Source organism: Dama dama, chromosome X (genome assembly GCF_033118175.1).
Source record: "Dama dama isolate Ldn47 chromosome X, ASM3311817v1, whole genome shotgun sequence".
In the NCBI taxonomy this organism is placed as follows: Eukaryota; Metazoa; Chordata; class Mammalia; order Artiodactyla; family Cervidae; genus Dama; species Dama dama.
Window position 1 is genome coordinate 13210840 of NC_083714.1, and position 24144 is coordinate 13234983.

At 41.1% G+C, this 24144-nt stretch overlaps 1 protein-coding gene across 1 annotated transcript in view; it reads right to left on the reverse strand.

The window, feature by feature from the left end:
* GUCY2F (guanylate cyclase 2F, retinal) overlaps positions 1 to 22640 on the reverse strand; it is a 92697-nt gene extending 70057 nt beyond the window's left edge. The window contains exons 1-2 of the mRNA XM_061137103.1: positions 21911 to 22640; positions 9429 to 9730 (exon numbers count right to left, since the gene is read on the reverse strand). Coding sequence (XP_060993086.1) covers positions 9429 to 9730; positions 21911 to 22640 — 1032 coding nt within the window. The remainder of the gene's footprint in view (positions 1 to 9428; positions 9731 to 21910) is intronic.
* Positions 22641 to 24144: the final 1504 nt, after the last annotated feature.

A 24144-nucleotide genomic window follows, 5' to 3' on the forward strand; every position in this document is an offset into this window, starting at 1 on the left:
TGCAAAAGAGGGGCTGTCACTATGACCCACTCTCGCTGTAAGGGCTTGGATTTGTGTTCTAGCTGGTTTATATTGCCATTTTGCCTGCTGTGCCCTTCAACAATGTAACTGCCCCTTCCCATAAGCCAAAGGCATACTCTGTTAGCATTAGTAGCAAAAGCTCTGTAGTTGCAGCTGTTGCACATAATGAGGAAAAGAAGAAGTAGAGGATGGGACAAGGGAAGTAAGAACACTCTTTACAACCTTCTGTGTTGGCTTCTGACTATAGTTCCAAAGAAGCAAGACAGGATTAGCAGGACCTACTGTCAGGCAGATGACCTTGTCACAGATCAGAATGGTGAAACCACTGGTGACTCAGCCTATTTGTTTTGACTACTGTATAGACCCAAATCAGAATGAATGAACTGTGAATAAATGAATGATAATTGAGATTTAATCTTTCATTGTTACTCAGAGATTTTGGGCTTCCCTTGTGGCTCAGCTGGTAAAGAATCTGCCTGCAATGAGGGAGACCTGGATTCGATCCCTGGGTTGGGAAGATCCCCCAGAGAAGGGAAAGGCTACCCACTCCAGTATTCTGGCCTAGAGAATTCTATGGACTGTATAGTCCACGGGGTCGCAAAGAGTTGGACACGACTGAGAGACTTTCAGTGATTTTGGCTACCCTAGGCCATCTGGAGCTTGTGTCCAAGAAACCAAGGTCTGGGTCAGGAGCAGTGATATTTGAATTTGTTCAGTGTAATGATTCTTGCTGTCATTAAGTTGACTATTATCAGTTCAGATTTACTGTGCTTAAAAGACACAAAACGCTTCCAAAGAATTTTGTCCTTGGAAGTACATTAAAAAAAAAAAAAATACCTGGCTTGGAAAGCACCATTTGAAGGACAAAATGGCAACATTACCTTTGAACCAAAAGCCAGGTGCATACAGAGATCAAGAAACCAAAAGGTAACTGAATTCTTGTTATTAAAGGTGATACCTCCAATAATGCATTTCCTGAACTTAGCCAAGAAATGGCTAATAGCCTAATCTGTTTGGCATGATACTCATGAACATCACACTCTTATTTTATATAGAATAAAGCACAAAGACAATTGTAGCTACCATGAGCGGCAGGCAACCTTTTCGGACAACCTGTCTGGTAGGCCCCATCCTGGAAAGCTCTAGTCTTAACCACATCCCCATCAGCCTAGCTAACCACCCATATCTATGGTAATGGAAAACAATAGGTGTAGGAGCTTCAGGTCCCCCAGGCTTGCTGAGAAATCCAGAGGACTTCTTTTGCTTAGCCAGATAAGGTCACATTTGGAAAAAATATTCAAAATATGTGTTCTAGCAACATGTATTTGTAGCCAATAGAATTTCAATGAAAACAAAGATTGGGAATACAATGAAAACAAAGAAGGCAGGAACTAAAACCTTATTTCAGAAGTCTTTTTGTGCCAATATATAAAGGTACAAAGTGTAATCCTTGTCCAATCATGCTGAGACCAAATTAGAAAGTTTGTCACTGATGTCCCACCTCCCAATCTCTCCATTCAGATTTATTTTTATCTTTTCACAGGTTGCCATAATGTTCTATCACCTTCTCCCATTAGAGGAAAACAATTCAATGTGTGTGTGTCTGTGTGTGTGTGTGCTCAGTCGTGTCCAACTCCATCGACCCCATGGACTGCGACCCCACCAGGCTCCACTGTCTATGGTATTTTCCTAGCAAGAATCAAGAGTGGATTGCCATTTCCCCCTCCAGGGGGTCTTCCCAATCCATTGATCAAACCCATGTCTCCTGCATCTCCTGCATTGCAGGCAGATTCTTTACCACTGAGCCACCAGGGCAGCCCCAAACGTTACAATAAATCCATTCAAATCAAAGTATTAGTCACTTAGTAATGTTACTTTAAGTAAAGTACTAGACATGGGAAATGATCTAATTTTTTAAAAGGCTATTGTGTGGTTAAATGGTCAGGTTCTGGTACTTCTGGTATTAGACTTGGGTTAGAATCCTAGTTGGTTTATGGACAAGTGGACAAGTTACCTTGAGCCTCAGTTTCATCATCCATAATATGGAATTCAATCAGTTCACTTGCTCAGTCATGTCCAACTCGTTGCGACCCCATAGACTTGATAATACCTAATTTGTAGGCTTGGACTGAGGATTCAATAAGACCATTTATGTAAATTACCTGGTACAAAATAAACATAGACTACATGATAGCTGCTATTGTTTGCATTTCAGAAGAGGAGCATAGGGCTCTGGTAATATCATCCTAGAAGTTAGTATTCAAGATCCTTGTTCCAGTCTTGAATTCATCACCAATAAATAACAAGAGTCCCAGTTTTAGATCCAGTATCCTTAGCATCCTGAAATGGTAAAACTGTTCACCTTACTGGGGGAAAGATCTTGTTTCTATTTTGTTTTCCATTACATTACATTACATTAGGCTATCATAATAATAAAAATAACAACATTAATAATAACAATAAACATTTATTGAGGAGTCATTAGGTGCCAGGCAAGCTCTTTTATGTGTATTAACTCATTTAATCTTCACAACAACTGTATGAGGTAGGTACTGTTATTATTCCCAATTTAAAATTAGTGAAGATACAGTGAGCTTAAGTAAATTTGCAGCACTCTGCCCTCAGAGCCCATGCTCTTATTTACCATATTATAACTGAGGTTAATAAATACATGGTAAATTAATTAATGGATGGTAGTTAAACTCACCAATAAAAGAGTATCATGTATACATTTTGTAACTTCTTTTTTTCCTTTCATGGCTTCCTTATTAAAGTCAGAAAAACCAAATTTTTTTCTTCACTCTCTTCCCCTTCTCAAACATCACTCCCAAACAAGAACAAGAACCAGAAACAGTAAACCTCCACATCTAATGGTATTAGGAGACATCTATAATCTTGAACCACAGAATATGAAGATAGAAACCTGCTACAGGAGTGGTAACTGATTTAGCAGAGTGGAGGGTGATTAAATTTAAGTACCTGAAGAGGAGATTATTGGTAAGCAACAAGGAGATTTGCCCTTGTGAATCCTGGAAGGGCTTAGGAGTTAGAGGCGCTATGCACAGAAGTAGGGGTTAGGCAGAGCACTAAAAGAGGGGTAGTTTTGAATGTGTGTGTACAGAATAGATTTCTGCCATCTACCTCTACCAAGGAGAGCCAAATCTCTGCAGGAAACAGGTTAAACGGATTCAGAGCAGCTCCAGAGCTGGAACACTTGACCCAAAGGACAGTGAAAATGAGGTGGGCCATAGAAAAATGAATAATGAAGCTAAAGTGTTCATACTTAATGATGAAAATCCCAGTCTACTTCTCCCAACATGGCTCCTAGAAGAGTGACAATCAGGATTACAACTCCCAGGAAGGAGATTGAAGCATTCTTCTCTGACGAAAGTGACTAGCCCAAGAAGCAAGATCTACAGATATTCACACACACACACACACACACAAACAGCTGGCAAGTCAATTCCCTGATATTGAAACCTACAGGTCAACATGCCCACCATGGACCTTCAAATCCTTCTTTTAAAGCTTCACTGTTAAATATGACCAGACAGCCAGGATCATCACTTAAGGAAAGCTTCCAAGATTAAATAGACCAAAACAAAGAAGCATGAAAAATTAGGAACTGAGGGAGACACAAAGAGCAAAGGAAAACTTCAAAGAAACTATAATGAATATTTTCAGAGAAATAAGAGAAAATGATATATTCTTGAAACAAAAGCAGGATGCTATAACAAAATAGAATCAAACAAGAATTAATTCTTGGAAATAAAAAACATGATAGCAAAAAAATTAATCAGTAAAAGAGTCAGAACACAAAATTGAGGAACTTTTTCAGGAAGAAACACTAAAAACAAAGATATGAGTGATACAAGGGAACTAATAAGACAATTTAAAAATTCAACCAAGAAAAAAAAATCAACCCAGGCAATCTTATATCAACTAGTGGTATTTCCAGAAAGTACAAAGACAATGTTGCTGAGGAAATTATCAGACAAAAAGAAAAGAAAATTTTCTAGGCAGAAGGAACTTCTAGATTGAAAGGCCCTGCCAAACATACAGCACAATACATGTCAAAAATCCAGGCATAATCATGAAATTTCATTACACAGGGAATAAAGTGAAGTGAAGTCGCTCAGTTGTGTCCGACTCTTTGAGACCCCATGGACTGTAGCCTACCAGGTTCCTCCATCCATGGGATTTTCCAGGCAAGAATGCTGGAGTGGGTTGCCTCCAGGGAATCTTCCCATCCCAGTAATTGAACCCGTGTTTCTTAAGTCTCCTGCACTGGCAGGTAGATTCTTTACCACAAGCATAACCTGGGAAGCCAACTTATATTTATTACAAACTTCGTCAAACTATCAATCAATAGTGAAGCTAGAATAAAAGTTCACAGTGTAAAATTTTGAAAGTTTAACTCCTGTATATCTTTCTCATAATCTGCTAAACGATGTGCTCCACCAAAATGAGACCATAAACAAGAAAATGGGAGTCATGAGAGTCATGAATAGTGAATCCAACACAGAAAAAAAGAGAAAAAGGAATTTCCAGAGTGGCAAAAAGGAAGATCCTATCATAATAGTTGTATAGCAACCTTAGGGAGCAACAAGTTTAGATTGGAATAGGAGGACAGAGAGCCTCAGGAAAAACAAATGAAATTGATAAGGGATTTAACAGATTTTGCCATGTATAAAATTGTTTTGAAAGGATTCTATAGTTTTATCAGACAGTGCAGAAAGACTTGGAAATCCAAATTAAGGGAAAAAAATTAAAAATAAAGCAATTATTAACTCCAGTAAAAATCAAAAGTTATAACTGAAATGAATTCTTATCATAGTATACCACATGGATTATATATGAGTGATATTTAGACAGGTAAAATATTAAAAACATAAAATATGAATTTAACTAAAAGGTGTGACATAATTGAAGTCTGAAGGAGGGTAAGAAAGTATATAAGAGCTTTAATTATAATGGGAAGTGAGCAAATAATATCCAAAGTAGAGTAATCAAGAAATCTGTAGCAGTATGATATTTAGAAATATAAATACCACAATAGAGAACTAAAAGACATGAAAGTGGTTGTTTCTGATGAAGAGCGAGAGGAAGGCCTAGGGACTGCCTTGTTGATATAAAACATTTTAGTATTTCTTGACTTTTTTTTTATTTCTTGACTTTTAAAACTATGTGCATGCGTTGCTTTCATAATCTTGTTTTTTTTAAATTTTTTGAAGACGCGATTGTATAAACTAAAAGGATGCAAACCATTGCTACAAGCAATATAGCCTCTATATTTGGAATTTTCAACTCCACTGGAAGTTATTGGGCAAGGGAAAAATATAGCCATCTTTCTCATATATTTGTTTACTCATTTACAATCTCTCTTTCATTAGAATTTAAGCCCCATAAGATTGGGAACAATTAATGTGCTAGTAAATATTAGCAATAGCTCTAAGAGAAGGGAAAAAACCTCTTATTTGTAGCATTTACCTCTTACTTGTAGCATTTACCAATTTATGTGGCATAAATATTTTCAACGCCTGATTCAATCTACCAATATGATGCCACTGAACACAGTGTTGGGAAAAGAGGCACACAATTGGCTTTTATGAACTGGCTCCAATTCTACTGCCAAAAATCCTGTCTTGTTTACTCTTTTATCTGAAGTTCAGCATAGTGCATGGCACATGGTATGTGCTTAATAAACAGCTGTTGATCTGTTGACTGAACAAGAAAAAAAAATACAGGAGTCCAGGGATAAGCAAGGGAACTATTGAGTAATTCTTTGCCAATAATCATAAAACTTCAAGGAAGTAGGAAGTTGAGGTCAGACTGGAACTTAGAGGCTAGGTCACCATCAACCATTAAGGTGAAAAGGAAGTAGCTGTAAGTCAAGCACTCTGCTAGTCACTTTACCCACATTGCTTTGTATAATCTTCCCAACAATCCTAAAAGCTGTAGATTACTAACCTTCTTTACAGATGGTAAAATTGAGACTCAAATTTGCCCAAGGGTACACAGCTAGCAAAAGGAAAAGCTGAGATTTAAACCAAGATTGTCTAACTCTTTACCATATGCTCTTTCTGCTATACTAGCTGCCTTTAAAAATACCTTTTAGCAAGGTAATTTAGGGGAAAGGCAGTTTTTGTTTATCAGAGATGAGAAAATAATTATCTTACACTTCTATCACTCTTTGGTTATGAAGGTAAAGCCAAGGCACCTGCAAAGTGGGGGCAGAAACGCATCTAAACAAGCTTCTTTTATATATAAGCTTTAGAGTCTTTGTTTTCGCTCTATTTCCTTGTCTAAAGCAGAGTACAGGCTGCCTAGCAACCAAACTAATGGTGTCTTTTTTTACCTTAATTACCTTATGTTTTCCACAAGCTCAAAGAGATTGGATCAACTATTAAGAGTGAAAGGTCTGAAATTTTTGTATCAAAATATCTGCTCACATACACGTATTACACACACAGATACACACACCCATACACACACAGAGACACACACACAAACATTCTTTCTATTTCCCTCAATCCTGTGATTAAAGTAAAAAAAATGATTTAGTCTTGTATCTATATGATACTATATCATTGGATAAAAAGTACAAAAATTCACCATCTGGTTGCTCGCCTGTGAATACACCAAACAACTGGTTTGAGCTACCATTCTTGGCAGTTTGCAGGATTTTTGCCACTCTTGACCAAATCAACGAGTTGTTTTTAATAAATATATGTGTGTCTCCTAAAAGAAAGATTTATTATAAATATATCAGTGGCAATAATGTTCAAATCCAAAACTGTTAATATCTCTGCTAGCTACTTTTTTTAGAACAAGAATCAGCAAAATCTTTGCTATCAATACTCAGGACAGAAAGAGATAAGAAAACCTGAAGTTGACCTGAATCATTTATTCAGATAGAAAGGCAATGCACAGAATAAAGGAATAAATAGTATACATAAAGGAGAAGATTATGGAGAATGTGTTAGGCACAATCAATTGCCTACACGACAGCCTTCTTCCTTGCTAATGGAATCTCAATTTTAATTGTGCATACTTTTCCAGCAGCCATAGGGTCAGTCACAATGGTCTCATTCTTCTTTCTAAATTTTCAATTTGGCATGAGTATGGGACATGACTGATCAGGAAAGTGTGGGGAGAAGTCTGCTTGAAGACATTCTTGGCAAGATTTCCCCACTTTAAAAAAAAGACACAAGAAAGGGACATTTCTCACTTTCATTTGTAGACAGTTCCACTTGGATGTGCTGTCCGGAACTGTAGCAGTCATCTTGGGACCAGGAAAGCAACCAGATTATGAGGGCAAGCCAGCATGCTATGGTTGTAAAGTGAAAAAGTGAAAATGACCTGGTTCACTGATAATGTCATTGAACAGCTGAATTAACTGACTCTGAGACAGTGGAAATAGTGTCAGACTTTATTTTTTTGGGCTCCAAAATCACTGCAGATGGTGATTGCAGCCATGAAATTAAAAGACGCTTACTCCTTGGAAGGAAAGTTATGACCAACCTAGATAGCATATTAAAAAGCAGAGACATTACTTTGCCAACAAAGGTCCGTCTAGTCAAGGCTATGGTTTTTCCAGTGGTCATGTATGGATGTGAGAGTTGGACTGTGAGGAAAGCTGAGTGCCGAAGAATTGATGCTTTTGAACTGTGGTGTTGGAGAAGACTCTTGAGAGTCCCTTGGACTGCAAGGAGATCCAACCAGTCCATCCTAAGGGAGATCAGTCCTGGGTGTTCATTGGAAGGACTGATGCTGAAGCTGAAACTCCAATACTTTGGCCACCTCATGTGAAGAGTTGACTCATTGGAAAAGACCCTGATGCTGGGAGGGATTGGGGGCAGGAAAAGAAGGGGATGACAGAGGATGAGATGGCTGGATGGCATCACTGACTCGATGGGCATGAGTTTGAGTAAACTCCGGGAGTTGGTGATGGACAGGGAGGCCTGGCGTGCTGCGATTCATGGGGTCGCAAAGAGTCGGACACGACTGAGCGACTGAACTGAACTGAACTGAAAGTCCCCATGTCTTCCAGTTTCGAAAAAAAAATTACTTGGGCTATTTTGTGTTGAACTCTCTGTTAGTTACAGCCAGAGCATTATAACTAATACAATATGCTAGCAAATGCTAGAACTTTTCAACTTATTTATGTGCCACTCTAAATACAGAAGTGCCTAAAAATGAGTGCCTTCTATGTCTGGCCTCTAAGCTACAAACAGAAACTCCCTCTGTATTTTTTCTGATATAACTATCTTTGGCCTCCCCGTCTTCCTCTCATATTCCTTGTCTTCTTTTTATTTCTCCCTCTTTGTTTTTGTCCATTTTTTGATCCATTTTGTTTTTGTCCATTCATTTCTCTGCTTTCTTCCCATTTCCACTATTTTTTCTTCCACTAGTCCCTCTGGCTGTGATTTGAATCTGAAATATACTCATCTATACATATATACATACTCATCTATACACATATACATACATACATATACATACACATATATATACATATACACATACTCATCTATACATATATATCTCTATATTATTTCTTATATATTATTAGGGAGAAATTCTTCCCCATTCCCAAAGATTCCTTTCATATACAGATAGCCCTACTAGCAAAAAAAACACCTAACTTCTTCACCACCTTACTTACTCATTCCTTCCCACAAAGGAGGAGTGACTTAGTCTGACTGGTTCATTTGGAAAGAGAATTAAACATGTGTATCCCAGGCTATCCTAACTTCTTTCTCTTAGGAGTGATCTACCTATGGGGAGTACATACTCCACTATGCTCTTCTAGGTTACGCATTTAAATGAAAGGCATGCCCTCATGGGGCAGGAATATAGGGGTCTGGTAATGCTGGTGAGTAGATGGAGAAGGCTGATCAATCTTCAGATTCAGCAGTGGGAAACACATAGACAGAAGCTGTATTCCCCAATACCAGCTTTATCAATAATAAAGTCAGTATCTTCTTACAGCTCTTATTGTTGACTTGATCAGAACTTGGGTCAGAAATAGGATTCATTTTTACTAGGCGCCCTTGAACAGCACTTATATGTATATGTATATATACATGTATATATATATATATATTTTAGCACTAGTATATATTAAAGTTTTGTGTCCCTATTCTTAAACACATTTTGTTTCTTTTTCATGGCTGTATGCTGTTATTGCGGGTAGCTTGAAGATAAAAAATAAAAATAAAACTCCAATAATGTGTCTTTGTTTTACAAAAGTTTTTTGCAAACAAAAGGTGTTTTTAACTTGTGTGCAGTTGCCTGTTATTGACTGAGTTTCCTCAGGAATAGAGGCACTTGATAGGAAAAATATTTACTTTCCTGATTTTCGAGTTTTTCTGATCATGATTAATTTGTGAATCTGCACTTACTTGATCTGACTCCAGCTTCTCAGGAATTTCACCTCTAGCTGCTGCCTCCGCAAAGGCTTGATAGAAGGTCTTTTCTTGGGACTCTACTGTAATGGTCAACACAGCATCATAGGCTTCCCGAAGTTTTGGGTTGTTCCTTAGAACCTGGTAGGGGGTATGCTTATAAGGTAAACTGTAGAGCAAGGTGTCATAGGGAACAAAGACATAGGTGCCATCAGTCATCTGCAGATCGTGAGCCCATTCCAAGAGATGCATCTGAGTCTCTCCCCCAATCAAAGTCGAATGCATACACATGATGATTACTGAAACCAACAAAGCAGAGAGGTTATGGCAGCAATTTGTTAGATACAGAACTAAACACTACAGACTGGGAGAAACAAATAAATGCACTATAACCAATTTGCAAATGATATCTATCTTACGTCTTCAAGATGAGCAAGATGTTGAAACCTTGAGCTGAAGCTGAGGTATTTTCAGGGACTCTGATTAGGCAATAGGGAAAAATCAGATATGTCTACAGGCTGCAGAGTCTAACACTAGATGGGAATAAGAACAAAGATAGCAAGTGGGAGGTAGCATAATGAAAGGCTTTGGAGTTAGAAGACCTAGGTTTATATCCTAATGTCACCACTTACTAGCTGTATACCCACCCTTAGGTAAGTTACTTAACCTCTCTCTGCCTAAATATTTACTTCAGAAGATGGTAGTGATGACTGAAGGAAGAATCCATATAATGGGCTTAACACACAGTGCTCAATAAATGGTGTATGTGTGTGTTAGTCTCTCAGTCATGTCCAACTCTTTGTGACCCGACGGATTGTAGCCAACCAGGCTCCTCTGTCCACAGGAATTCTCCAGGCAAGAATACTGGAGTGCTAGCCATTCCCTTCTCCAGGGGATCTTCTCAAATCAAGGATCGAAACAGAGTCTCCTGATTGTATGCAGATTCTTTACTGGCTGAGCCACCAGGAAAGCCCTCAATAAATGGTAACTATTATTATACCTAAGAATAAGACACCTAGAAGAAGATGGGAGATTTTCCCATAGCCACTGTTGCTTTTTATTGCCTACCTCCTACAAACATACATTCTAACAGATGTTGACCAAGTGTTCCCACACTTACCAAGGCCATTATAGAAAATGAATGGCACTAACTCAAACTCTGCTATAATAATATTACAGGTGATATGTTCAATTTTTGAAAATCAAACTTCCTTATAATTGGAATTACTTTGCATTCACTCCAATTCTTCCTAGACTTATGAAACTATGTTGCTTGGCAAGGCTATGCTAGAATAGAGTGGATTGGCCACGGTTGAAGAATGGCAGCTAGATCATGAGACTGAAAGTCTTATATCCAATTTCGCCCTTGGCATGCTAAATGAGTTTAGTTTAAGTCCACTTGTGCTTCAGTGCCCACATCTTTAAAATGTAGATTCCAATGCATTTCACAGGTACATTGAGTGGTTTAATTAGATAATGCCAGGCAAGTACTCTGAGCTCCTTGAAGAAAGGCAAAGACCCTACTGCCATTGGTAAATATTAATTATACATGCTTACACGGAACCTTTAATCTCAGGAACTGAGTATGCTTAAACTATGTTCAATGACTAATGTTGGGCATTTACATATTGCTTCCTCTATTTTCAAAAACCTTCTTTGCAGTTGTTAAATACCCCCAGAAAATTTATTCTTTGAGGCAGAACTAGTACCCTTCATTTTTTAAGGCATACCTAGTAAGCTATGAAGTTGATTTAAACACCAAACACACACACCCACACCCATACATACACCATAACTTGAATTTTCAAATGACCATTAGCTCCTTCAATATTATTATCCTGAGAGGTTCTACATGTATTCTGATGCACAAACTTTCCGTTGAATACTCTAGGGATATCTCAGGAGCTAGTTCGTGAGCCACACGAGGAATTCAACCTCCCTGATTCATAATCACACATTGTATAATGGGGAAATTGAGTGACAGGGAGGTCTGACAAAGCAATGATTGGCTTTAGAAGAAAAAATAGGACCGAAGGTCCGGAGCTCCCTAAATTTGGCTACACTATTAAATACGAATCACTGTGGTCAAGTTAGTGTAGTCACATGTCCATTGAGGGGAAAAATTGAGTTTTGTCAGGTGCTTCAGGTAGCTGGCCAGTTCTTCCAACAGTATCTCTGGCAAGTAGGTTAGTATTGGCATCTTTCTTCTACAAAAACAGATCAGTTGATGAGACCAAGGTTACCCAAGAGAGATAAAATTCATTTAATTAACTTGTGCATGCATGCTGAACTAAGTCGCTTCAGTCGTGTCTCTTTGTGACCCTATGGACAGTAGACCGCCAGGCTCCTCTGTCCATGGGATTCTCCAGGCAAGAATACTGGAGTGGGTTGCTGTTTCCTTCCCCAGTGGATCTTCCCAATCCAGGAATTGAACTCAGGTCTGTTATGTCTACCTGCATTGGCAGGCGGGTTCTTTACTACTAGCGCCACCTGGGAAAGGAATATTAAAATTACTTCACTGAATGGAAAACATTATATAAAACTAAGTGCTTCGTGTTGGTTGAAATACAACAAATATTTTAACATAGCTGTGGTGTGCCAGCCAGATGCAACCTTCAGTAATGAAACATTCTTTCTCCTAGCTTTTGGGAATGTTTGGAGATAATAGCTGATACCTCCCTGGGAACTAGTCTCAGGTGAGGAGAACCACCTTTCCCAAGATTGTATCCCTTCAGTAGTGTACTAGAGCTGGCTCATGCTGGTTCACAAGAGCCAATGGTTATATTTTCAGGGATTTTCTGAGCTAGTTAATGTCATGTTGGTAGCTTGAAATTGGCCATGGTGGGTGTTACAAAACTATGGGAATCAGCAAATGCTATAAATCAGGGCTTTTCCCTCCTCCCCCATAAACTGGCTGTTAAACAATTATTATCACACTGTGAAATGAAAATATCTCCTGCCATATTAATCAACAAGAAATGTCACAGCCATCAGAGATTTCTGTCCTCCAAATGTGAATGAGGGCTTCCAAAACTGCAAACCAGGGGGTGCTGCCACCCCCCACGGTGATTGCTGAGGAGCTGGGGGAATGCAAGAAGCAAGGTGAACAAGGAAACAGGATTGGCCCAAGACAGCTGAGGTACATATGAAAGGAATGAATTCAGTGAGCCCGGAGGCTTGCATCTTCCCATACATAGGATGCTAAATTCCTTAACTTGATATCTGATCTTTGATGATCAGACTGCCTACTCCCTTTGTTGCAAACTTGTGTATAGCCTGACTTCCCCTCCTGCCTCCTTGAAGCAGTTTTCTCAGAGCTACTGAGATGCTGTCTTCCAGGCTCAGAGTCCTGAACATTCCTACCAAAGAAAATAATTCTCTATACTTTCAGGTTGTGACTATCTTTTTTAAGTCAACAACACTGTATGCCTTTCTCTGCATCAGCCTGTGCCCAGTGACTGGTCAATATGAAGGCATAAAGGCCAACACTCCTTGCTACTGCTACTGCTAAGTCACTTCTGGACAATTCTGAAAGGCCATCCCAGCTCCAGAGTTCCCACTGGGACTGGCTGGGGCCTTTGTTGTGGCTGCATGACAGTTTAATTTCTCTCTTTCCAATCCTACTTCTGTCTCTCCTTCACAGACGTTGTCCTTGAAAGCAATCCCCCAATAAGCTTCCTGCAGACAAATCTCCATCTACCATACTTTTTTCCAGGGTACCAACTTATGACACTGGTTTAGATACCCACTGTACACTGAACTGACATCCATCATGGCACTTACAAGATGTATTGCCCTTATTTATTTATGTCAGCCTCTACTATGAAACCATGAGTTCCCTGAAGCAAAAAACACTGTATTTTATTTATTTTTGTATCATGGTACATAATTATGCACCAAGTATACAATGAATATTTGAAAATTTCAGAAAGAGAAGTTAGGAATTGGGTATCTTTTGTGGGTTCCTTGAGATGTGAGACATGGGCATTTCAGATTGTTAGTATGGAGGAACAATTCAAAGGGATATTTGCTGGGCAGGTAGATGCTAACATGCCTGTCTTTAATGCTTAGTGCCATTAACTATGCTCAAGACCTTACCCTCAACCTGAACCTCTCCTCTTAATTTTCCTTTCATTGGCCCACATGGAGGTCATTTCAGGCAAAGAGTCAGAATTTTTATGGCTGGAAAGACTCTTTGAGACCATCTACCTCCTCTCACTCCCTTACTATTTTACAGATGATGAAATGGAAGACTCAAGAGGGAACAATCATAGTATACTCAATTTTTTGCAAGGTAAGACTTTGCTACTGACCATGATTAAAACAGAAAGCATAAATACGGAATTCAAACAGCACCATCTTAATTTAATAGATTGTGTGCTTCGTGAATAAGGATTTATGGATGCATCTGTTCTACATGATTATTTTACTAAATAGCTTTATTATCTCAAAATGACATTCATTAAAATGGGATTTTACCTGTAAGTTGTCAGGAAAGGATTAGTAGACAGAAACCTTAAATCCTTGACAAGGTCTAGGTCAACAGGTAATCATTGAATAATATTAATCTGTAAGTTTCCATCCTGATTGTTAACTGTCAAGCCACTCTACGGCCTAAACAAGGACCAGAAAATACATCCTCCTGAGATCCCATCTCACCAGGATATGAGACTAGCACTTTCTCTGAGCCACCTGAGCCCCACTTGAGTTGTCTAACAGCTATGTCTTCATACTGTGGTACACATTATGGCAGAGTGCTCAGAACCCTTCAATGCTAGCAGGAAATGTCATGAAACTCTAGAAGCTAATTCCCAAGTCACTCAACTCCTACTTCTTTTCCTATATTAAAATACTCTATCTAATATTTCCTTGAGATATAGGAACTGTGTTTCTCTAAAAGCAAAGTTTATTTCTCCCAAATTCCTGGCTATAGAGTGCTTGGTGGAGGAACCTGAGCCCAGTCTCACATCTTAAGAGATGAAAATGTTCTCACTAGCTACTGCTGAAGAAGTTCTTAGAAGTCCTATTCACACTGTGAGCCTACAACACTGCTCCCAATCCACAGAAACCCTCCATTCTACTGTCCTTGATTTTCATTTTAACCTTTTGTGACATTTCCTACCACTAGCATTTATCTTAACGTATTTCATGTTAACGGACATTGAGAGAGATGGGAGAGAATAAGCAGTCCAGAGTGGGAGAGGGGTATCCAGTGTGATTTATCCCAGGTCTCACATTCCCCCAGGATTCACACCTATGGGGCCACAGCCTGATAGAAGTAGATTCACACCATCCTCCTCTCAGCTCTCCCCCACCCACTCTATAAAATGGATACATAACTAGAATCTGCATGTTTCCCAATCACCACCCCAAAGTGTGATTCAGTGCAGGAGGCCCTCAAAAACCATACTTTTAGAACACCACAGTACATGATGTGTGCCTATTTCTATCAATTGAGGACACCGCACACATTTTTAGCATTAAGGCCTGAGACTACCTGCCACCAGTGTTGAACTGGTTCAAGAAGCTCAGCATGCTGTCAGATGCATACTACATTCAATGGCCATTCTGTCTGTATTAGATCATGCTTTTTCATACCCAGTAAAACTGGTATTACAAGTACTTTTACTGCCTTCACATTGCTGCCCAGCTTAAATTTTTAATATTCCTTCATATCTTGCAACATATGTTTTCTTCAACTTTTCCTAAACTGCTATGCAGATGTGTGTATGTATGTTTGTGTGTGTGTTCAGACACACACAAGAGTTGCGTCCGACTCTTTTGAACCCCATGGACTTTAGGCCGCCAGGCTCCTCTGTCCATTAGATTTTCCAGGCAAGAATACTGGAGTGAGTTGCCATTTCCTTCTCCAGGGGATCTTCCTGACCCAGGCATCAAACCCGTGTCTCCTGCATTGGCAGGCAGATTCTTTACCACTGAGCCACCAAGGAAGCCCAGATAAGGGCTTCTAAATGCAGGAAGCCTAGATGTTTATAGGTTTTCTCTTGGGCTGGGTCTTCAATAATTATATCATCACTGATAGTGGACCCATTAATGAGAGCAAGTTGTCCTTTCACCATTCACAGTGATTTACATTTAACTATACCAAATTCCCCATCAGCACTAAGGTTCTTGGTCATGGTATTATACTATCACTATTGTTATTACTGTAGGAAAAATGGGATAATGTTTATCACTTTGAGGCACTTAAGAGAATTTCATCAGTGGCCCCAAAAGTTAAGAGAGAAAAATGGAAGGGCTGAATTATACACCATGGAAACACAGGATCTCAAGTGAGTATGCCTTAGGGGCATCCCTCAAGTACACAAGAGGCAGTAGAGCTTAAGTCTTTCATTAAACCAGTGATTCTCAAAGTATGATCCCCGAACCATCAGCATCAGCACTACATTGAGCTGGTTAGAAATGCAAATTCTAGGGCCCTATTCCGGCCATATTCCAGCCCCCCCGAGTCAGAAACTCTGGAGGAGGGATGTAAGCCTTCCAGGGGATTCTTCCCACACTTAGGTTGGAGAGGCACTACTTTAGATCAACTTGAACATGTAGCCTAGACCTCCTACTCACTAGTTACGTGATATTGGGCAACTATTTAATCTCTCTTAGCCTCCAAATCGGAAAAGGCAATGGCAACACACTCCAGTACTCTTGCTTGGAAAATCCCATGGGCGGAGGAGCCTGGTAGGCTGCAGTCCATGGGGTCGCAAAGAGTCGGACACAGCTGAGCAACTTCACTTCCACTTTTCACTTTCATGCACTGGAGAAGGAAATGGCAACCCACTCCAGTATTCTTGCCTGGAGAATCCCAGGGACAGAGGAGCCTGGTGGGCTGCTGTCTATGGGATCGCACGGAGTTGGACATGACTGACGCGACTTAGCAGCAGCAGAAGCCTCCAAATCTCATCCATGAAAGTGAAAGTGTTAGCCACTAAGTCCTATCTGACTCTTTGCAACCTCATGAACTGTAGCCTGTCAGGCTCCTCTGTCCATGGGATTCTCCAGGCAAGAATGTTGGAGTGGGTAGCCATTCCCTTCTTCAGGGGATCTTTCCGACCCAGGGATCAAACCTGGGTCTCCTGCATTGCAGGTAGATTCTTTACCAGGCTTCATCCACTCACTAGTTATGTGGTATTCGGCAAGTATTTAATCTCTCTTAGACTCCAAAGTCTCATCCTTAAAGTGCATTTAATAGTAATTGGCCTTACTTTATAGGGCTGTTGCAAAAATTGAATGAGATGGTCCATATAAAACCCTTGCAAAATGACCAACATATAATAAATACTCAATAAATATTAGCTTTTATCATTGTTGTCATTATTACTGGTGTTTTTTTTTTTTTTGGTATGTATGTGTGTGTCAAGAATCTTCAACAGATGGCAGAGGCTGGCCAGATCCCTGACAACGAGGTAGTAATAAGGTATCTGATTTTGGAAGACCAAGAGGACATTCTGACAGTGTCCCAGTTACTGAACATCATATTGTAACTAAGCACTCCCAATTTGGAAGGATTTAAAGGAATCCCCAAATGGTTCAACAGCCTGGTAAACCCAAATTGAAAGGATTTCACAATCAGCCAAGCATTGATAGGCAAAAAGGTGAGGAGAAGGGAGGAGAGCTTGAAATAGCCATTTGAAAAGTTCTCTAAAGAGCTTTTCAGTGGGGCCTCCTGCTAGTCTTTGTGAGAATTAGCAAAAGAACTTCTAGGTAATTGCAATTCCACAGGTGCTCAGCCTGTGAGAGATGCTCTTTCCTGCCTCTGGATCAAAACCTCCAACAGGACTCATGGTTTAAGGAGTGGAGAGTGAACAAATTTTGGCCCTCACGTCCACTCAGCTAGGTTCCCTTGTGCAGGGCACAATTTCCATAACCACACACAGCAGCACTGACCGTAAGTTGAGGCCTTTGTCTTTGATCAATATCTCTCCTTTATGACTTTTTTGGAAACAAAGATAATTGGTAATTGCCTCTGAAGCTTAAAGGAAACAAGCTGACAATCTGGGAGAAACAGAATACCGACTTCTCTGGGACTTCATTTACCCCATTCTTTGATTTTAGTGATGTCTGCATCTACCTACTTGTTATGTGAGATCCACAGGTGTTGTAAAACTTAAAAGAGAATACCTTTCTCCTGGATAACCCAGAGGATTAAATAATATTATCTGTATGCAAATACCTTGTAAACTGTAGAGTTTTCATTGTCTCAGTGGCAGCCTCTAATAACGCCCCCGCTGTTTCCCCTTCCGAAAGCCCACAACCATTATTATTTTTATGATCATCTTTACAATTAAATTTTATCATTGTCTTGCTGTCGTGTAAGCACAATTTAGACTGGTTTCTAAGAAAGACATTCCTTCTGACTCCAGTAAGTTGCCAGTAAGCACTCACGCTTATGCTCATGTTCAGTCACTCAGCTGTGTCTGACTCTTTGCAACCCTATGGACTGCAGTCCACCAGGCTCCTCTGTCCATGGGATTCTCCAGGCAAGAATACTGGAGTGGGTTGCCATTTCCTTCTCCAGGGGATCTTCCCGACCCAGGGATTGAACCCATGTCTCCTGCTTTAGCAGGCAGATTCTTTACAACTGAGCCACCCAGAAGCCCAGTGAGCACCAGAAACATAAATTTATGTGAAAGAGAAGTGGCATACCAGCCAGTAATAAGCTAACTTTCTCTACCCTCCCTCCCCACCACTACGTCTCACTGCCACCAGCACTGCCATGTCACGTGGGGCAGTGGTCACTGTTACTGTAAGCAGGTCAGACAAAATCAGCCTTCCAACTATTTCCATTACTTCCAAACATTGCCAGTCCTCTCCAAAGGAAGCGATCCCTTTCTACTATATTTTGTACATCCCAAAAGGTCCTACTCTGAAGGTTTGTTTGCGGGTCCATAGTGTTAAGAAGTAGCTTCATATCCAGCAGAATAAGGAAGAGGCCAGGTCCTGCCTTGCTCAGTCCTTCTCAGCTGAGGTCACCACGAAAACCTTAGTGCTTTTCCAGTCATGATAGTTAACAGCTAGGAATACTATTACAGTATTATACTGTACTGTATAAATACTATATACAGTATTACCATATTTCTAGTCCCAGTCAAAAGGTGCTAGAAAATCAGCTAGAGATGTCAACCACAAATTGGCACTTGTCATGGGCGCTTGCCATCTACTTCTACAAGGATTGAATCATGTGCTGCTGCAGTTGCTGACCTTCAACACCCCTTGAAGGAGTTCAGGGTGGAGAGCAGAGATGAGCCACTCTGTGCTTCGGGAAACTGGCAGGACAAGTCCTCAGATAGTTAGCTATTTTCAGGAGCTGACTTTATGAGCCCAGTTCTTGTATCTCCTTGTATCTAGAAAAGCACTAAAATCATTCAAGGTGATGGCTGTTCCTCAAGACTAGCAGAGGCTTTCCAAGACCAGCAGAAACTTTCTACAAAAAAATAAGTGCTTGATTGCATGTACTCCTTCACCAAAATCACATATATACTGTCCTTTCCCCGTATCTCTTTGGAGCAGTTTCTCAGAGATATCTGAGGTGCTGTCTCTCGGGTTGCTGTCCTCATATTGCTCCAGATAAAACTTAACTTGCAACTCTCACATTGTGCTTTTTTCTTTTCCAGTCAACAGAGATTTGATCTAGTATGTGCTGAATCTGGTGTACTGTAACTGTCCTCACTTGTTCTGTTGGCCCAATCCATACTCATTGGGGCTTCCCTCATAGCTCAGTCGGTAAAGAATCTGCCTGCAATGCAGGAGACCCGGGTTTGACTCCTGGGTCAGGAAGATCCCGTGGAGATGGAAATGGCAACCCACTCCAGTACTCTTGCCTAGAGAATCCCATGGACAGAGGAACCTGGCAGGCTACAGTCCATGGGGTCGCAAGAGTCAGACACGACTTAGTGACTAAACCACCACCATACTCATTAGCTTCCAACTCAGTTTCTCACCAGATCTCCCATTCTCTGATGGGACCAGAGATGTGCCCTGAACCTCAGACTTCGTGGCTAAAGTCCCGATACTCAATTTACATTTATACTCTGAATCTTGCTTCTCATGCTCCTATTGGCTGGTGCACTACTCTCAATGATCAAGCGGACAACAAGTTTACCTTATGACTCACTCCTCTTCTGCAAATCCTTCTACCACATTCCACCCACCACTTGGGGCACCCTCAGATACCAACAACTAGCTGTGCCACGTGTGAGTACCACACACTCTTGGATACTGCACACCGAACTGCCAGAGGTCATACTCAAACCACAGATCAACCAATGGCTCAGTTTCCCTGCATCCACCCCCAACCTACCCACATTCTGATTCATGTTGCTGAGGTCCCAGCATGCCTCATCTGAGTCTGCCTATGTTTTGTCAGAAACCCAGGGTAAAATCCTTGCAAGCACAGCTTTGTCTTCACTCACTTTGTCTTTCTGAGTCCTTACTGCACTTTCTGTTGCTTCTCTCCCTATTCAGGGTCTTCCTTTGCTCCATAACCACATACCTTCCTCTCTAGGTTTCCAGGCTCCCACCTCCATTCTGCCCATCTACTCTCTCACCCCCATCTTAAAATTTTCATTCCCTTAGTGAGCTGATCCACACTGTTATACAGGAAAACAATCTGATTAAACAAAGTCATATTAAGAAAAAATATCTGGTAACTTAAAGTAGGGAAAGTTTATTTGCATTTTCATGAACTTGAAGCAGTGGTTCTTGACTCTAGCTTTATTTTGCAAGCACCTGGGAAGGTACTTAAAGTACCTTTACTAGGCCCTCACCACCAGAACTTTGGGCTACCTGGAGGTGGTATTCTGGCTCCAATCATTTTGAATAGATGTCCAGGTATTTCCAGTATGCAGCCGGAGTGAGAACCATTGACCTAAGGGAATGAATCTCTAATAGTAGGGCAATAATGTGTATTTGCTACCTCCCTGCCTCAAAAGAGTTGTGGGTGCTGAGCACTCAATCCTAACTTCTCTCAGTCTGAAAACCCAGAGCTTTGGGGCCTGGATTTATTTAACATTTCATGGTGGGGAACAAAATGTCATTTTAAAGAGTATACTATTTAGAATGGGTGGGATGTGAAATGCTCATGGAATGTAAACTTGCAGGAGACAGGGTCTTCATGAAGATTTGTAACATATTATAAAGTTATGATATTAAATATGTTAGCTTGTTTCTGGCATGACTCTTCCCTGGAAATGGTTTTATATCTTTGAAAATAATTTTGTGCTCTGCTTTGAAAGTATCAGGCTCTATTATGAAGTAATCAGAGCCACACTGATTGCTTAACATTTATAGGATCTTATAGACTTGAGCTAGAAGCAGACTACTGTAATTCCTGGAACTAAATATTCTTGCCCTCATCCTCCCATAATGATCATAATTAAGGCCAATACTGGAGACACTCAAAACTTAAACTGAGCTTCTGGGTATAGGCCAGCCTCAAGCTGGACCATTCTCTGACAAGTGCATTGTTATGTTAAGGAAATGACTGGGACCAGGACTAATCCTAGAAGTAATCAGTTTGACAAGTAGTTTCTGAGCTATCTGTCTTAAAGTGATGGAATGATTGCAGTAGAGGATAAGCAGTGTTCTCACAAATCTCTGCTACTTTCCAGAAAAAGGTAAGGTGGAGATTAAACAATTAGAATAGAAAAAAAAATCAAGACCCAGTGTCACAAGGGCTTGCAGTAAGTATATGTAAAACACATTCATCTGATTTAAGAGGACCAGGAAGAGTCCTCCCCTTCCCCAAAATGGACCCAACTCGCCCTTAGTCAGTGGGTCAGTCCTCTGCTTCACAGTTGCTCCATGGTCTCTGCAAGAATCCTCTTTGAACAGAAAACTTCTCTTGGAAGGGGAATTGTTACAATTTAGGTAGGTTTCTCATCTTAATATGCTTTCTTTTATCAGCTAGGTCCCTCCATATCAGCTCATTGTGTGCTGCAGAGAGAGAAAAACCCTGCTTTCAAGGACTAGAAAGCAAGAAGGGGTGGGTGTGCATTTTGGAGTCCAGAGAAGACACGTTCTAAGAGAGTGTCTTAGAGAGGTGATGACCCAGGGATACTGGGCACCTATGAGGGAAAGTACCCAGAAGGGAATCGAAGGTAAATCTCACTTCAGTGACTAGATTGGACAAAAATAAAGCTCTAAGAACACCCATTCTCGGCTGATCTGAAACGGCCGAGGTCCTAAGAGCACGGAGGGTATGTGACCACAGCTGCTCTTGATGCTAATCTTCCCCACCGAGGCGCTGAAAGCAGGCACTGGCACCCAAGGGCATTTGAACCACAGAGGTCTTTGTAAGTTCATAAAATAGGCTCTGTTGAAGCAGGACAGTCTTGGGGCCTGAGTGTGATTGAAAGGGGGCAAATGCATGAAGAACTGGGTAGTAATGTGCTATCCTAGGCTGCGAGGGTCAGAAACCTTTCACTGAAGCCACATTGAAAGCTGAGCCCCGAGAAAGCACTCACTGCGAATTCTATCTGCCTGGCGAATCTGCTGGAGAGCTTTCTGGATGCTTTGGCTGTCTTGTCCTGTGGTCAGGACGACCCCTACTGGTAGGCCGCAGCTTCGAAGAGCACTTGCAACTCGATAGGCTGTGTGCACCCAAATGTCTTCATCTGAGGAAATGACTCCAGCATGAGCCCACTGGAAATATTTCATGACAGTTAGCAGCACCCGGATGGGAGAAGGGAGGGTTCGAGAAAAGGTCGGGTGGCTATTTTTACTGTCTAATTCATAATTCACGCAAGCCCAAGAGAAAATCCCTTTGTCCCAGCTGTTTCCCAGGAGCGAGGCTGCCTCACAGTAGCCGGGGTTGGCAGGTCCAACAAACCCTGAGGCCATCTGGTGGTGGGAAATGAAACTGGAGAGAGCCCTGGAAGCCTGGCAGTCTTCATTGAAAATCACATATTCAAGAGAGTGACCCAGATCAAAGGCTGGGTCGTTGTTGATCCGCTCAGTGGCTAACCGAGCAGCAATCTCAGGCAGGGCCTTTGAGAACAACGGATCACAAGTCCAAGGGCCCACCACCCCTATCTTGTAGGGTGGAGCCCACGCCTGCAGTGGGAGAGACGTAAGGACCAAGAGCCACAAACACCGCAGGAGCTTGAAAGATGCAAGGCCATGTTGTCCTCGCTGTCTTCCCAGAGTCGCGAACCAGAGCATAAGGTGGGAGAGAGGCCAGGGTCCCAAGAACATAGCCCTCCTGCTTTCAGCAGGCTAATGAAGAAATACTGGAAGGTGATTCTGTTGTTCCGAGATGGACAGTGGGGTGTCCAAGTGCCTGTCAATCAGAAGAAAAGGTATATTACTCCCATTATTCCTGAAGCTTCTGGAAATAAAAGTTATGAAAGAAATGTGTGTGTTAGTTGCTCAGTCATGTCCAACCTTTTGCGACCCATGGACTGGAGCCCACCAGGCTCCGCTGTCCATGGGATTTTTCAGGCAAGAATACTGGAGTGGGTTACCATTTCCTCCTCCAGGGGATCTTCCCAACCCAGGGATCGAGCCCGTGTCTTCTGTGTCTCTTGCATTGCAGGCCGATTCTTACCCACTGAGCCATGAAAAGAATGGCAGTCCCTAAACTGTAAGTTTCTCTCCCCGACCTTGATCAAAACTCTTCCTGTTCCTCTAGTTCTTGTAATCCTTATCTCAGGAGATGACACCTCCATCTATACTTGCTCTGGTCAGAAACCTGGCAATCAGCTGAGATTCTTTCTTCTTCTGCCTCTCACTCAATCCATCCCCAATTACTGTTGATTCAACTTCAGCAATAGCTGCTCATCTCATAGTGTTGTAAGGATTACATGGATTAAAACATACAGCAAATGCTTTTAATATTTAATATTTTAACATAATAACACATCATTAATGTTATTTTAGTGATATTATTATTATTATAGTTTCAAGTGTGTCCATTTTTCTCTACCATACTGCCCTCTTGGGGCCAGATGCAGATGTTAATAGATAATGGCAATGCAGAGTAAAATGTGCTATGATTGAAGCAGCCCAGACAGAGGAAGATAGAGAGGGTCATCCAAGTCCAAATTTCAGGGGAGTAGAAGAGGGACTGCCATTCCTTTCATGGCTCAGTGGGTAAAGAATCCTCCTGCAATACAAGAGACACAGGAGACACGGGCTCGATCCCTGGGTTGGGAAGATCCCCTGGAGAAGGAAATGGTAACCCACTCCAGTATTCTTGCCTGAAGAATTCCATGGACAGAGGAGCCTGGTGGGCTCCAGTCCATGGGTCGCAAAGGGTTGGACATGACTGAGCAACTAACACACACAGAAGAGGAGGAGGAGGGAAGTCTCTCTGAGTTGAGCTTCAAAGGAAAGTTAGCCTGGTGAATGGGGTTGCCAGGGGGTTGGTGCTAAGAGCCTTCCAGGCAGAAGGAACAATATGCAGTAAGGACCAGAGGTGGAAAAAGGAAAATGATATATTGATATTAGATTCTCAGAATTCCAAGACATTTGTTCTGCTCAGGTCTGTGGTGTCAACCAAGGCAGGCAACAGATCACCAAGAGTCCTATATACCATTTATAAGCTTTTAGATTTAATCATGTAGATAATAGCTTTAAGCAGAGAAATGGTATAATAAGATTCCCATTTTTTAAAGATTACTCAAATAACAGTGCAGAGAATGGGTTGAAAGGGGGCAGGAAGACCAGTTTTGAGGCTATTGTAGTAATCCATATGAGA